Source organism: Camelus ferus, chromosome 14 (assembly GCF_009834535.1).
Source record: "Camelus ferus isolate YT-003-E chromosome 14, BCGSAC_Cfer_1.0, whole genome shotgun sequence".
NCBI lineage: Eukaryota > Metazoa > Chordata > Mammalia > Artiodactyla > Camelidae > Camelus > Camelus ferus.
Genome location: NC_045709.1, coordinates 21,289,239 through 21,302,922, shown reverse-complemented (window position 1 = coordinate 21,302,922; position 13,684 = coordinate 21,289,239). Strand labels below are relative to the sequence as shown.

The 13,684-nt window shown below is 41.2% G+C and overlaps 1 protein-coding gene across 5 annotated transcripts in view; it reads left to right on the top strand.

The window, feature by feature from the left end:
- Window positions 1–1,309: 1,309 nt before the first annotated feature.
- Window positions 1,310–13,684, top strand: part of CDK8 (cyclin dependent kinase 8) — an 85,886-nt gene continuing 73,511 nt past the window's right edge. For 3 of the 5 annotated variants that reach the window (XM_032496421.1, XM_032496423.1, XM_032496422.1), the window contains exon 1: window positions 1,812–1,930. Coding sequence is in view for 2 of the 5 variants with exons in the window: in XM_032496420.1 (XP_032352311.1) it covers window positions 1,803–1,930 (128 nt within the window). In the remaining 3 variants the exon portion in view is untranslated. Of the gene's footprint in view, window positions 1,931–13,684 lie in introns of all 5 variants that reach the window. The other 2 variants (XM_032496420.1, XM_032496419.1) reach the window with 1 other exon arrangement.

Genomic DNA, 13,684 nt, shown 5'->3' with positions numbered 1-13,684 from the left:
TATTTTCTCCAAGGAAATCTGTATAAGAGCCCTTCTGAGGAGTTTTCATATAATGGTTTCACACTTAACATTTGGATGTGGATATTTTTGACCTAAATGTTTTTACTCATTAATTCAACGAGTGTTTACTGTGCACCACCATCGAGCCATGATGCTAGGTGTTATGGAAGATGCAAATATGAATTCCCATAGGAATTTATAATCTGGCAAGAGAGCAGAAAATAAGAACAGAATTTGATGAATACCACAGGAAAGGTGAGAAAATGTGCTATGAGGGTTAAAAGTGGGAGAGATTATATGTCCTCTGGGGAGTGGGAGCTTTAGTGGAAATGACAGCAATTGTAGAAAGTAAAATGAATATACATATAAAATCAAAACATGAAAAACAGAGGTCTAAATAAGAGGGATAAAACAAAACGAGGGATTATTATCAAGATATCAGGAGTCCTCCACCTGACACCCTTCCTACCTTAAAATTACTACGTTTCCGTGGATTTAGACCTATTGCTGTAATCATGGCTAATAACTGCTGTTTTTATGAGCTGTGATGCAGGAGACCGTACTCAAAATGATGTCCCCTCTGAGAGGATGGGACGCATTCTGATGGTCATCTGGTCACAAGAATGACACTATTTAGGACCAGCGTGGCCTCTCCTAATTGACTCACTTTTAATAATGTTCGCAACGTGAGTCAGCACGCCGATATCACCGTGCAGCCCTTATCAGCCTGTGAACGACAAGAATAACCAAGTAATAGTCCTTGGGCAGTTGACAAATACATAGACTTTCTCGATAATAATTTAAACCTTTAAACTATGCTGTTCGGAACTGGCACATAATGTGATCCTAATACAAACTACCTCCGTCACACTTGAATTTCTTTCGTTAAGTTTCTGGCCCAAATCAGACTCTAGCGACATCAAAGCAAAAGAAAAATTTTCCCCCTAAGGGATTGGAACTACTGCCCTCCCCTCGGACTACGGATCCCATCCCGCAACGCTCCCACCTTCCCACATGGGGGTGGAGCCGCAGGGCGGGCGGCCACGGCGGCGGCCAGGGCATTCTGGGCACTGTAGTCTGCGGCCGCGGCCACCGCCGGGGAGGCCCACGGGGTGCGTCTGGTGGCAGCTCCGGGCCCCGGCCACCGCGTCCTGCCCGCGCAGCCCTCGGGGTGCGGGCCCCGGCGGGGGCGGCCGTCCGGCGGGCGCGGCGCGGGTCGGAGGGAGGGCCGAGCCGCCGAGGCTTCGCGACGTTTTTGCGACAGCGCGGCCGGGTTCCGCGAGTCCCCGCCCTCCGCTCTCTGAGGAGGTACCGGCTGTTGTGCGGCGCTGCCTTTCTGTTTGAGTGCATGGAGAGTGAGTGAGTGAGTGTGAGCGTGTGTGTGTGAGAGCGGCGAGGCGCGAGCGCGAGCGCCAGAGGGAGAGCCCGCCGCGCCGCCCCGCCGCTCCCCGCCGCGGGGGCAGAGCGCGCGGCCGGAGCGCCCGGGACCGGCGCCCCGGGAGCCCGCGGGGACAAGGGCAGCGACCGCGCTCCCCGCCCCCAGCCCTCGTTCCTCGCTCTCCTGCGCCCGGGGGACCTCCGCGCCGCCTCCCCGGCCGGCCTCTGCCCCGCCGCCCCCCTGGATGTCCCCGGCGCCCTCGCGGGGCCTCCTCCTGCTCCTGCCGCCGCGGTCGGGCCGGTGCTGCGGCCGCCGGGCGTAGAGCGGGCGGGTTCCCGGGGGCCGCGGCTGCCGGAGCTCCCCTGGTCCCCACCCCTGCCCCCCGGCGCCCCGACCCCGCTCCCCGGCCTCGCAGGCTGTGACAATGGACTATGACTTTAAAGTGAAGCTGAGCAGCGAGCGGGAGCGAGTCGAGGACCTGTTTGAATACGAGGGCTGCAAAGTTGGCCGAGGCACTTACGGTCACGTCTACAAAGCCAAGAGGAAGGATGGGTGAGTGTCCGCCGCGGGCCGGGCAGGTAGCCGCGGGGGAGCGGAGCAGCCGCCCGAGCGCGTCTCCCGCCTGCCGGTCCCCGCCCGGGTCCCCGCAGCCCGGGCTCCGGGAGGAAGTGGTGCGCGGGGTCCGAGCCCGCGCCAGACCCTCTTGCTGTGCCGCTGGGCTCCACTTGCGGGGCTCACGGGGAAAAGGAGCACCTCCTCGGCTGTGGACTTTTCCATGGTTTCGATACTAGATTTTTCTTTAAAATTTCGTTAGAAAACATCAGTGTAAATGATTTTGGAGGGGGGTCGACTTATTATGGTAACCTGGGGCTTTCCTCACCCACCTCTGGAGTGACATCCGTCAGTCTGGAAGGGAAGCTGTGATCCTCCCCTCCTCCCCCAATCAGTGTGTGATTGATTTATGATCCCACCCAATTCGGATTGTATTCAGGGGAGAGAAAACAGCAAGTCAGTGTGGTTCTGAAGAGTTCCTCATAGTGATCCTCTGCAACATAAATGTAGCAGTTGCTGTTTAGATACCATTAGCTGCGAGTTTTATCTAGAACAATGGGGGTTTGGTGCAGGGTGTGTGGTGGGGAAAAAAGCGAATGACAAATTGGGGAATCTTGTTCAGACGATTCCCCCAAAACCTAGCAGTTGGCAACGAACTTTAAATAGTCGCTTATATTCTTCCCTAGAAATAACTTAATTAAGTCAATGACTGTTAATGCTCCCAATTTAGTTTCCTAAACAGGCAAGTGAAGTGTTCACTTTTCCTTTGTCAGTACATGACTGTCTTGTAATATTGACAAAAGAGAAGGCATTTCTTAGTTGAGAAAATATATTTTATTAACTCCCTGTTTTCCTCTTGTAGAAACGGATGTTGTCTTTATTGCCTTTGACACTCTAGAAGATTTCTGGAAAGATAATGTCAAAGCTTATTACATAATCTTTAGACTTTAACATGACCAAAGTAGCTTTACTTGAACATCACAGTTAGTTTGGTTAGCTGCTTTTTAACATTTAAAATAATTGCTCCCCCCCCCCAATTAGATAGGAGGATATGTTCAGAACTGAACTGTATTAGCACTAAGAAAATGAAACCATTCATAAAGTTGAAGTTACCTGGGTTGGGGGGAAGCCATATTTATAAATACCTTAGTATTCTAAATATTGCGAAAGGAAGTGTATATTTATTCAACATTTTTCTTAGATTTCCTGAGATAGCTTTCTAAAATAACTTAAAATGGACTCTAAGAGGAAGAAGGTATTAATTCCAGTGAATTTGTAATGTTCATTTCAGTGCTTATACGCAGCAGTAAAGGAGTACAGATATCTGCAAAAGGCAGGGATTTGAAAACTCGATACTCTGGGTGCTGCATGTGTTTCAAAGTACCTTTTAGCAGGATGGATAGTCTGGTGACATTTGAGGAATCCACGTCTAGAGATGCTGTTGACTCTTGCTGTTTAATTGTATTTTTCATTGACGGATTGCCCTGTAATAACATACATAGTTTAAAAATTATCCTTGTTAACTTCCCATACAATATTTTCCAAAAGCCTAAAGCCATTTTCCCATCCCCCAGTATTATATAATTTGGGGGATATTCATAAAATCCCCAATCCCATGAGATTAGACATTTTAGTACATTTGACCAGTCTGTCATCTGTTTTATAAAATTCTGGTGACTTTAAATTCTTTTAACTTCTCTGAGAAAAGCCGATTCTGTTTTCATAAATTACCAATTTAAGCTAATAAAACATGTAAATTGTATTAACTTTGATTTTATATTTTATTAAAAAACTAATACTGCTTACTGGTAAGAGGTTCTTTTGACCACATTTTATATCTCATGGTCAAGTCTTAATTTAGGCTAAGAATAATTTTAGAAGAATTACCCAATTTAAAGATAGCTGAATGTATAGTATATAGTACATGAACATTTTTTAGTCATTCTTGATAGAAAGTAGCATTGCATTTTGAAAAAATTAACTTTTTGTTTATAATTCTTGGGGCTTGTTTTTCAGCAGCCTTTAATGATTTTGTTTATAGGAAGAACTTTTCTTTTTTTAATGGATCAAATGTCAAGAGAGTTTTAAAATTACTTAAAACAGTGTTTGTGTTCCAGAGGGAATATTTTTCGGTTTGGCTTCCTATAACCTCACTCTGCTAAAATGCAGCATTGTATTTATGAGCTTCTTTTGATCTCATGTCAGTGAAATGTAATTTAATGCATTTCAGTCCTGGTAAAATAAAATTTGTGGCTGTTTAATCTTTTATAAAAAGATGATGATCAAATAATTTGTTTCTAGTATTGATTTACTTTCAAATTAAATTATATATTCTGCAACTGAAATTTCGGAGTACTCTAGTAACCCAGAAAGTAACACCTTCAAAGAGAATACTGAGATTTATAAAAAAAAATGAAATAAATTTTGTTGTGATGTGTTTGGCTGTTAAAATGAATGTATGAAAATGTATCCTTTCCGTTGTCCAGCAAGCATCATAGACATGAATGATTAGTGAAAAAATTTAGACTAGAGGACTTGGCTTCTTAAATTATTGTTTTAGGAAATAAAACAGCTCAAAGGTCATTTCTTTGATTTTAAGAATTAGTAATACTATCCTGCTAGTACACCACACTTTTGATAAACTCAGTGTTTCAAAGAATAGGGGATGGGAAATACTTTATTTGAGGCTTGATTATACCTGGAAAAGGGGCCTTTTATAATTATGTTAATTTCAGATTCTAATAGAGTTAAAGCATAAATGCACAATAAATCTTGGAAATAATTCGCTCTCATTGTCACCATAAATGAGATAGTGTCCTTTGTGTCTGAACACCGAAAGGGTGCTCAGTGGGAAGCAGGGGATTCATTTTCTTTCTGAGTCAGTTGCATTTCCTCTTTGCAGAATTCAGGCGACCAAAAACTCCTCGTTTGGAAGAACAGAAAAGTGTGAGAAGACAGAAAACAGTTTGCATTTTAAAATTCTAAATTCTCATTATTGGACTGGACCTTGTAGAATTTAAAAATTAATTTGGGGGAAGAGTTTGATCTCCAAAACAGAAAAGCAAAAAGAGTTTTCTTGAATAGGATTCTTGGTCTGCTGTGCTGTATGTTCAAGAGAACAGATACTATGTAACTGGAAGTGTGTGTGTATGTGTGTGTAAGAGAGTGAGAGAAATACACAGAATACTTTTGTTGGGGCATTTTTGTAAACAACCCAGAGATTAGTAGGCAGTGGTAATAATAATAGCTAAATTACTGAGTAGGTGTTAGGTCTTGGGCAAAGTCTTTTATAGTCATCATCTCTTGAATCCACAAGTACCATACAAGTCAGTTGTGTTTTTTCAGTTTTACAGGTGAGGAAACTGAGGTTTAAAAATGTTAAGCAAATTTTTCCATGGTTACATGACCAGTTAAAATGTCAGAGCTGGAATTGGGGGATTACAGGCAGATGTTTTACTCCGGAGCCCATGTTGCTAACCATTATGCTTCATATTAAGATACACAGAAACACAGACATGGGGATTTGGTGTTTTAGCAGGTTTTTCAGACCTGCTTATCACAGGACTAGTCTTTTCAATTAACTGGTAGACTTTTTTAGTATGTTTCTGAATGGCCCTGGCTTTTTCAAGTGCTGCTAAAGTACGTATATAGATATGTGAGTGTCTCTGTACACATACACACGTATATGTATATGTGTATGACTCCGTGTGTGTGTGTGTGTGTGTGTGTGTGTGTGTGTGTGTGTGTGTGTAGGAGCAGACTAGTAAGTTATGTTAAGATACAAAAATTCTTCATCTAGTGCCAAGAGTTCCACGTTGGAGAGCCTGGACAACTGTGTTTGAGTTCAGAGAGCCTCTGATCACCATTGTGACCTTGGGCAAGTCATTTGCCCATGTAGATCTTGACTTACTTATTTGTAAGATTAGGGAGTTTGAGTTGATAATTTTTAGGGCCTTTCATAGTATTATAATTTGAGGAAGTAAAAATTATGAATATACAGTGTAATACTTTTGCATGATTAGGAAAACAACCACTAAAACAAAAATTTTACTTTAGACAGTAGTACCTTTCCATATTTCTTAGCCTCATGCTTTAGCTGGGGTCTCAACACCCGCCAAAAAGAAGACTAGTAACTTCCAAAGACTTGTCGGCTCCGTTACCTAGTGTGTCACTGTAGCATCCCCTCAGATTTCTCTCTTACTGTGTGGGGTTTATGTGACTGCTCCCACTCCTGTGACCCGTCCATTTGGTGGCTAGCACAGGGGACTCTTCTATCTGCATTGGAGCTTTCATTCGGCTTTAATTCCTTAGCTGTGATCAGCACTTGGTTGGAACCCTTTATTTCCCCTAAAGGATTCTAACAGTTTTTCTTACGAGTATTTGAACCTAGGTTGGTTCAACTTGATTTAAATATTTCCTTACATGTCAGAAATGCCAAATATAACACGTAATAATGCTCATCACTGGGGATTTCATATGCCCAATAAGGAGTATTCCTTACAACATTTAAAAAATATGATGGAAGGGGATAAGCAGTATATTTACTATGCATTTCTTACCTACTTGCAGTTGAATTTTTCTGCCTTAAATATTCAGTGCACTCAGATTACTGATTAGACCACTTTGAGGTTTCACGCTTAGATCCCATTTTCTTAGTAGCAGTACTGGCAGATTAATTCATTTTGGATTGGTCCATTTGATTATTACTTTCACTGTTTCTTCAACATTGGAAGAAATCCACTTCCTCACTAATTCAGCTAATATTCATTGGACCCTTCTCCCTGCCAAGCACTGTCCAAGGTATTGTGAATGCAAAGATGAATAAAATATTCCATTATTTGAGAAGGTACTACTGGGGAAACAAACATGTAAAGAAGCTATAGCAGAGAAAGACAAATGTATTAGTGATACCACTTACACGTGGAACCTAAAAAAATGATACGAATGAAGTTATTTACAAAACAGAAACAGACTCACAGACATAGGAAACAAACTTACGGTTACCAGAGGGGAAAGTGGGAAGGAGGGATAAATTAGCAGTTTGGGATTAGCAGATACAAACTACTATACATAAAATAGATAAACAACAAGGTCCTACTGTAGAACACAGGGAACTATATTTAATATCTTGTAGTAACCCATGATGAAAAAGTATATATATATAAAATGGAATCACTTTGCTGTACACCAGAAACTAAATCAACATTTTAAATAACTATATTTCAATAAAAATAAATATGCTGTAGCAACTAAATAAGTACTATAATAATTAATACAAGGTGCTGTTGGGACATAGACATGAGAGCTTCCAGCTGCTTAAGGTTTTCAGGAAAAGCCTTCCAAAGATGGTGGCACTTCTTTGATCTTGGAAGACAGGGACTGTCATCAGAAAGGGCATTTCAAGAGAAACAGGACAAAGGGGGAGCTTTCGTACTGTGCTCTTACAGACCCCAACAAATTTTGTGGGTTTGAATTATTTCTTCTGACACCTCTTCCGTTGCTAGCATTTTTGAGCTCCTGGTACATGTAGCGCTACATACGTGCACTACAAAGCTTCCGTGTCCCACTGGACGTGATGAGGTCTCTGTGATGTCACAGTGGGGATACATTTATCAGCATGCACCGAGCACCTTATTGTCTGTGTGGCAGTTTCCCATCACAAGAACGTTGGTGACTCAGGAGGATACAGGCAGCCTCTGTAACCCCAGCTGCTGATTTAGGGGTCTCTCTCAGACGGAAGGCTGCCGTGGTGGGGCTCCTTTTTGATTATGGCTCTGGGGAGCAGATGGTTCTCCTTCAGCCTCACCTCTGTGAGGAGTAGGGATCCCGAATTTTCTGTGCTGCCGAGACGGTGATGGCAACAGATTGGAGGGGAACTTCTCTTGTTGGGACTCTCTGGTGTATGAAGAGACAGTAGGGAGGTGGCTTCCGGCATAGTGGATTTCAGCTAGGGAAACAGAAATGATGACAAATTATTATAAATTATCATAGGCCATTTGTAAACTTACCTACCTTTTCAAAAGTTATTTCTCCTGGCAATTGTGTTCAGAATTATGATGAACACACATTTGAAATGTGATCTCTGTAAGTTGGGAGCTGTATGCGCCCCGTCAGTGCTGGTAAGTGGATGCTCTTCCCTGTGGCTGCTGGCATCTTTCTTGCAGTGCCTTTTATTGTTGAATCCAATCCTCACTGTCTGTTCTTTTTTATTCTTTCTCTATTCTTAGCTGCTGCTAGAGAATGAAAATCCTACTGGCCTTTTCCTCCTTCAGAACAATTTGTAAATTGTCCCTTATAGCAGCTTAAGTGGGCCTTGGCCATTTCTCTGTTACTTAGAAACAGCTGGGATATTTTTTGCCTTTAAATATCTCTTGTCACCTGAAGGCAGTTCTTGAAGTTGTCACTAAGAAGTGACTTTCACCTGTTACTTTGGTCTTAATACTTAAAGACCCCTTAGTATCATTTTCTCTGGATTCTTTAGTGCGGTGATTGTCAAAGTCATAAAACCAGTCCCTGCTGTAGTAAGCTGCTTTTACTGATAGAGTTATGTCATGTCCTTCAGGTGTGTTGTCGCGGAAAAAATGCTGAGAACCCCCTTTTTAAAGTTGAGATATATTATGTAGCATAAAATTCACCCTTTTAAAGTGTGTGATCTACTGGTGGTTAATATGTTCACAAGGCTGTGCGGTCATCACCACTATCACACCAAAAGAAACCCCATGTCAATTATCTGTCACTCCACACTCGCCCTCTTCAACCCCAGCCCCTGGCAACCACTAATCTATTTTCTTTCTCTATGAATTTGCCTGTTGTGGACATTTCATGTCAATAGGATTATACAATATGTGGCCTTTTGTGTCTTTTACTCAGCACAGTGTTTTCGGTGTTCATCCATGTTGTGCATATATCAGTATTTCATTCTTTTCTATGGTTGAAAAATACTGCATTGTATGGATGTACCACATTTTGTTTATCCATTCATCAGTTGGTGGACATCTGGGTTGTTTCTTCTTTTTGGCTGTTGTGAATGATGCTGCTGTGAACCTTTGTGTGTGATTTGTTGTGTGGATGTATGCTTTCCGTTCTCTTAGGCAGGGCCACATGGTAACTCTATGTTTAACTTATTGAGAAGCTGCTGAACTTTTCCAAAGCAGCTGAGAACCACTTTTGAGTGGGTTTACCTTGACTTTGGTTTAGGACCAAGATCTTTATCCTTTGTCCACCAGACCTGGACACCTTAATCCCCAGAACACTTTATTTATTAATAGCCCACCGCATTTCCCGGACTGTGTGCACACACTGGTCTATTGCAGTGATTCTGAAATATAGATTAATATAGCCACTCCTCCTCCATCAAATCAGACCGCCATTCCGAACTTGGTCTCAGGCAGCACCTTGTGCTGGGAATTGTTTTCCCTCGGCTGAAATGGGTTCTAACATTTAGTTTCAGATATCCTAACGACTTTATCTTAACGTACAACTCCAATAATTCTCTCTTCACTCACCACCCCACAAAACATAGTTAGTTCATCATAGATATGTTATGTAAGTCCTTCAGTGTATATGTGGTTAATGTTTATATGTCCTTTGGGTCTTTCTGGTGAATGTTTAGGGTTAGATATTACGGATTTCCTCTAGGGCAGTGATTGTTGCCCTCACTTCCTGGCACATTGCCGAACGTTGACAGGTATTTAATACTTTTTTATTTTTAGCACACCTAAAATTCACATTTGAAAGTCTTCCTTTTAAACTTCCTAAACTTAAAAACTTGAGCATTACAGAAAAGAAAAGCAGTGCTTTGTGAAAATGCCCAGAGAAGCAGTTTGATGGGCTGGCTAAATTGATACCAGCAGAATGAAAAACACTGAGAGCCAAAGGCATATGCAAGATTTGTTAATTGAACCAGATAGAAGGCCCATGTATTTGAAAAATTGAGCCACTACAAAGAATAAAGTATCTTCTAAAAGTGTCTCTTACAAATGAATCAGTTTAAATGAGGATCAGACCCTATATTTGTAAACTTAAGGAAAATGTAATTGGTGAACCAGAGTTGGCATTGAATTTTGTTTGAACTTTGTGGTGGTTTTATATTTGAAGTTTACTTTTGTTATAGGAATAAAAAATTATTTAGTTTAACTACTACTCAAGGTAACTAGTTACTCATCTCTCTAGATAAGCTCTTTAAAATCTGTAACTTAATTAGAGCCCATGAATTCTAACAAACAGTCATCCTGAGGAGAGGATTTCTTCACATGACCATGCAAGGCCCACTCTGGGTGTTTCTACACACCTGAATTTTATAGGTTGTCTAGAGAACTAAGGGATTAAAAAAACAACCTGTCAAACAGTAGTATGGTTTACGTTAAACAAGTCATATTTGGGGGAAAGAGAAGGTAGGTATTGAAAAATTATTTTTATGAGGCTGCTGTTTTAAGGAAATCCAGTAAATCATGTGCAAATTTAAGCTCATGTGGAATAGATATATTTGTTTGGGTTTTTTTTTTTTTCACTTTATGAAAGAATCCCTTTAAGTATAGAAGCTGTCCTGGCATGCTTATTGTGCGACTCAGTTCGCAGAAAAATTCAGTTCATACACAATTTCCAAGAAAATGTTAAGCGCAGAGTAAGGCATACTTGTAATTTGTTTTCTAATGCTGACTTAACATTGAAGGTTCTTTTAAATATGAGATTAAGTCATTTAAATATTTGGCATTCTATATAGTTTCTCTTTAGCTGCAATTTTTTGGGGCAAATTTTTGAATTTATAATTTATTTGGTAGGTATTTACTGAATGTCTGTAATGTGTCAGGTATAGGTAATTCACCAGTGACCAGGCCAAGTCGTAAGTCCTTGGGGAAAGTCAAGACTTTGAGGGGCACAGGAAAGCAAACAGGTAATTATAATGTGGGATAGGGCTGTGATAGAGAAAATTAAAGGTTGCCATGGGGGTACCTAATCTGTTCTTGGGGCTCAAGGATGATGTTTCGGTTGTGACTTGAAAGCTAATGAGAAGTTACACACCTGAGTGGGCAGTAAATGAGAGCGAATGGGGTTGGGGAGTTACAGTGCAGGCTAGAGGGGCTGCATCTGGCTCCAGAATTTCTTTACACAGGAAGGAGTGCAGTCTGGTTGAAAAGGGGGTATAGTAGGGGTTGGATGATGTATAGTAAACAGATTTTAATTTAAATTATTAGGGCAATCTGGGGAGCTTGTGTGTCGTAGAGGGAAAGCTCTCCCCAGTGTCTTTCGGAGCCACCACTGAATGGTGTTTACAAAGTTATGAAGGAAAGATACTGTGGTGAGGGAATTGAAAGAATTCCAGTGCCAGAACTTAGAAAGGAGGAATGGGTAGGGTGAGAGGTATGAAAAATAAAGTTGGAGAAGTAAGAGGGGTCTTGTAAATCTTGTTATGGACTCCATACTTTATTTTAAAGACAAAGAGGACTATTTGTGGGATTTTAAACACTTAGTACCAAGTTGAGATTTATCATTTGAAAGGATTGCTTGGCAGCACAATCAGAATGCCCATAGGGAACTGGGGTTAGGAGAACGTGGTAGTGATCCTGGTGAGAGATGCTGGTGGCTTGAACTCAGCAAGTGACAGAGTGGCTGAGGAGGAACAGTCCATAGCACTTGGTGATCTGTTGGGCATGAGAGAGGAAGACGTGTGAAGAACCAAGGACGCTGCCTAGGTTTCTGGCTTGAGCAGCAGGATGTGGCCATCCATACAGAGAGTCAAAACAGGAAGAGGAACAGGCTTGAGGGGGAAGATGATGACCTGAATTTTGGTATATCGAATTTTAGGTAGCTGTTGAGCATCTAGAAAGAAATGTCCATTAGGCAGACACATCAGTCTAGTGCTCAAGAGAGATCTGTTGGCTGGAGACAGACTTGGGAGTTACTAAGAACTTGAAGTAATATCTTCGAATGATCCTGAACTTGCCTGGGGAGAGTGTGTAGAGTGAGAAAGATGTCTATCCAGGCAGCCAAGAAGTCGAGTCCTGAGGGGGAGGAGAAGCCATGGTCACGCCGTCGTGCAGCAGGAATTGTACAGCACACAGCTTATTGGCTGTAACTGCAACTTGGAGAAAAACCAGGACCTTCTAGGTCGAATTATAACCAGGGAGGGAGTGTTTTCAGGAGGGGTAGCAATACCATACACCACACAGAGGACCCAGGAGATCGTGACACGTCTGAATTAAGTTAAATATTTTGAACAAAAGGAAAATCCCACTTGAGATTTTTGGACATCAGAGCTTAAATTATAACAATTTGCAGATTTTATCCCAAACGTTTCGTGGTCCTTTGGTGGTTAGCCTTATCATTCAGGGCTAAGCCGTGAAAACTTCACTTCCGTCTCTGGTTCCACGTTGGCCACGTTGCTGAAGCTAAACCTGTAGGTGCTGTTTGTTCATTTTCTTATACCATGTTATTCAAGATCATTCTTATTTTTTTAAAAAGAAAATAGTTTTTTCCCTGATTATGAAAATTATACATGTTCATTGTAAAAAAAAAAAAACAATAAACCATAGTCCAGAAATGTAGACAGAAACGTAAAGCCCCAGCTCTACAACTAGGTAGCGTTCTCCTTATTTTTCCAGATAAACTCTGTGGATGTAAGTATGTATTAATGAAATCTGCTATGATCTTATATTTTTTCATTCAATATTATTATGCATCTTTCCATGTCAGTAAATACAGTTCTAAATCATTAGTTGTAATTATTGCAGGCATCACAGTACATACACACATGTAAATACATGTCCAGTTAAGCAGTTCTCTAACGATAGATGAAATTTAAATAGTCTCGAAATTTCAGCTGTTTCACTTAGCAGAGGACCTCCTAGAAAATATGTCTGCAGTTCTCCAACATAGAACCAAGTTCCTGAAGTGGAGTTTTAGGGTCAAAGGTTATATACATTTAATAACTGTATTTCTGTTGTAAAATAAGATTGGATTATAAAATTAATACACTCTCAGGATGAAAATTCAGACAGTACATCAGGATACCCAGTAGAATCATCGTCCTCCTTGTGTGTATGCAGATAGAAGTGTGTATATGTATGAGCAGACTTTAAAATTTATTTTAATACTTCATTCATTTCGAACAGATAATTCATGCATATGGAAAAAATGTAAATTACTAAGGCAGTGAGATCTTGTCTTCTCACCTCTGTCTTCCTTCAGTTACTCATTTCTTCTTCCAGAGCTGTCCACTGACATGTCTCTTCTGTATGCTTTCCAGTTTGTGGACACAAACGTCTTTTGACTTTGTTTATAGTATTATTTTTCATGTGCAACTCTTGTATTTTTAGAAAGTCACACTTATCAGTCATTTCTCTAATGGCTGCCGGGTTATGTGTCAGAATTAGAAAGGTCTATATGTCATCTTTCAACACAAGTTGTATAATAGGGTAAACGTACATTCTGTTCCTGGCCTTTCTCAGTTCACGAGTTTAGGAGATGGATAACAGCACATGTAACACAGTTCATGTCTCAGCTCCTCTTTCTGTTTTATGAACATAATGTAATATCCAGGTCCAAATGAAGCACATTTAGTTTGTTTTCATTTTTTTATGCTCTTAAAATAGTACAGCAGCAAATGTCCTTTATATCTGTCTTTGCACGCAGCATTCTCTCCGATAGAGATAGGACTTCCCAGGTCCCCAGGAAGTTCCCCACAGGGATATTTGCTGCGGGTGGTACCACTGGCAAGGAGTAAAATTTTCATGAAGAGAAACTCCCTTGCTGTAT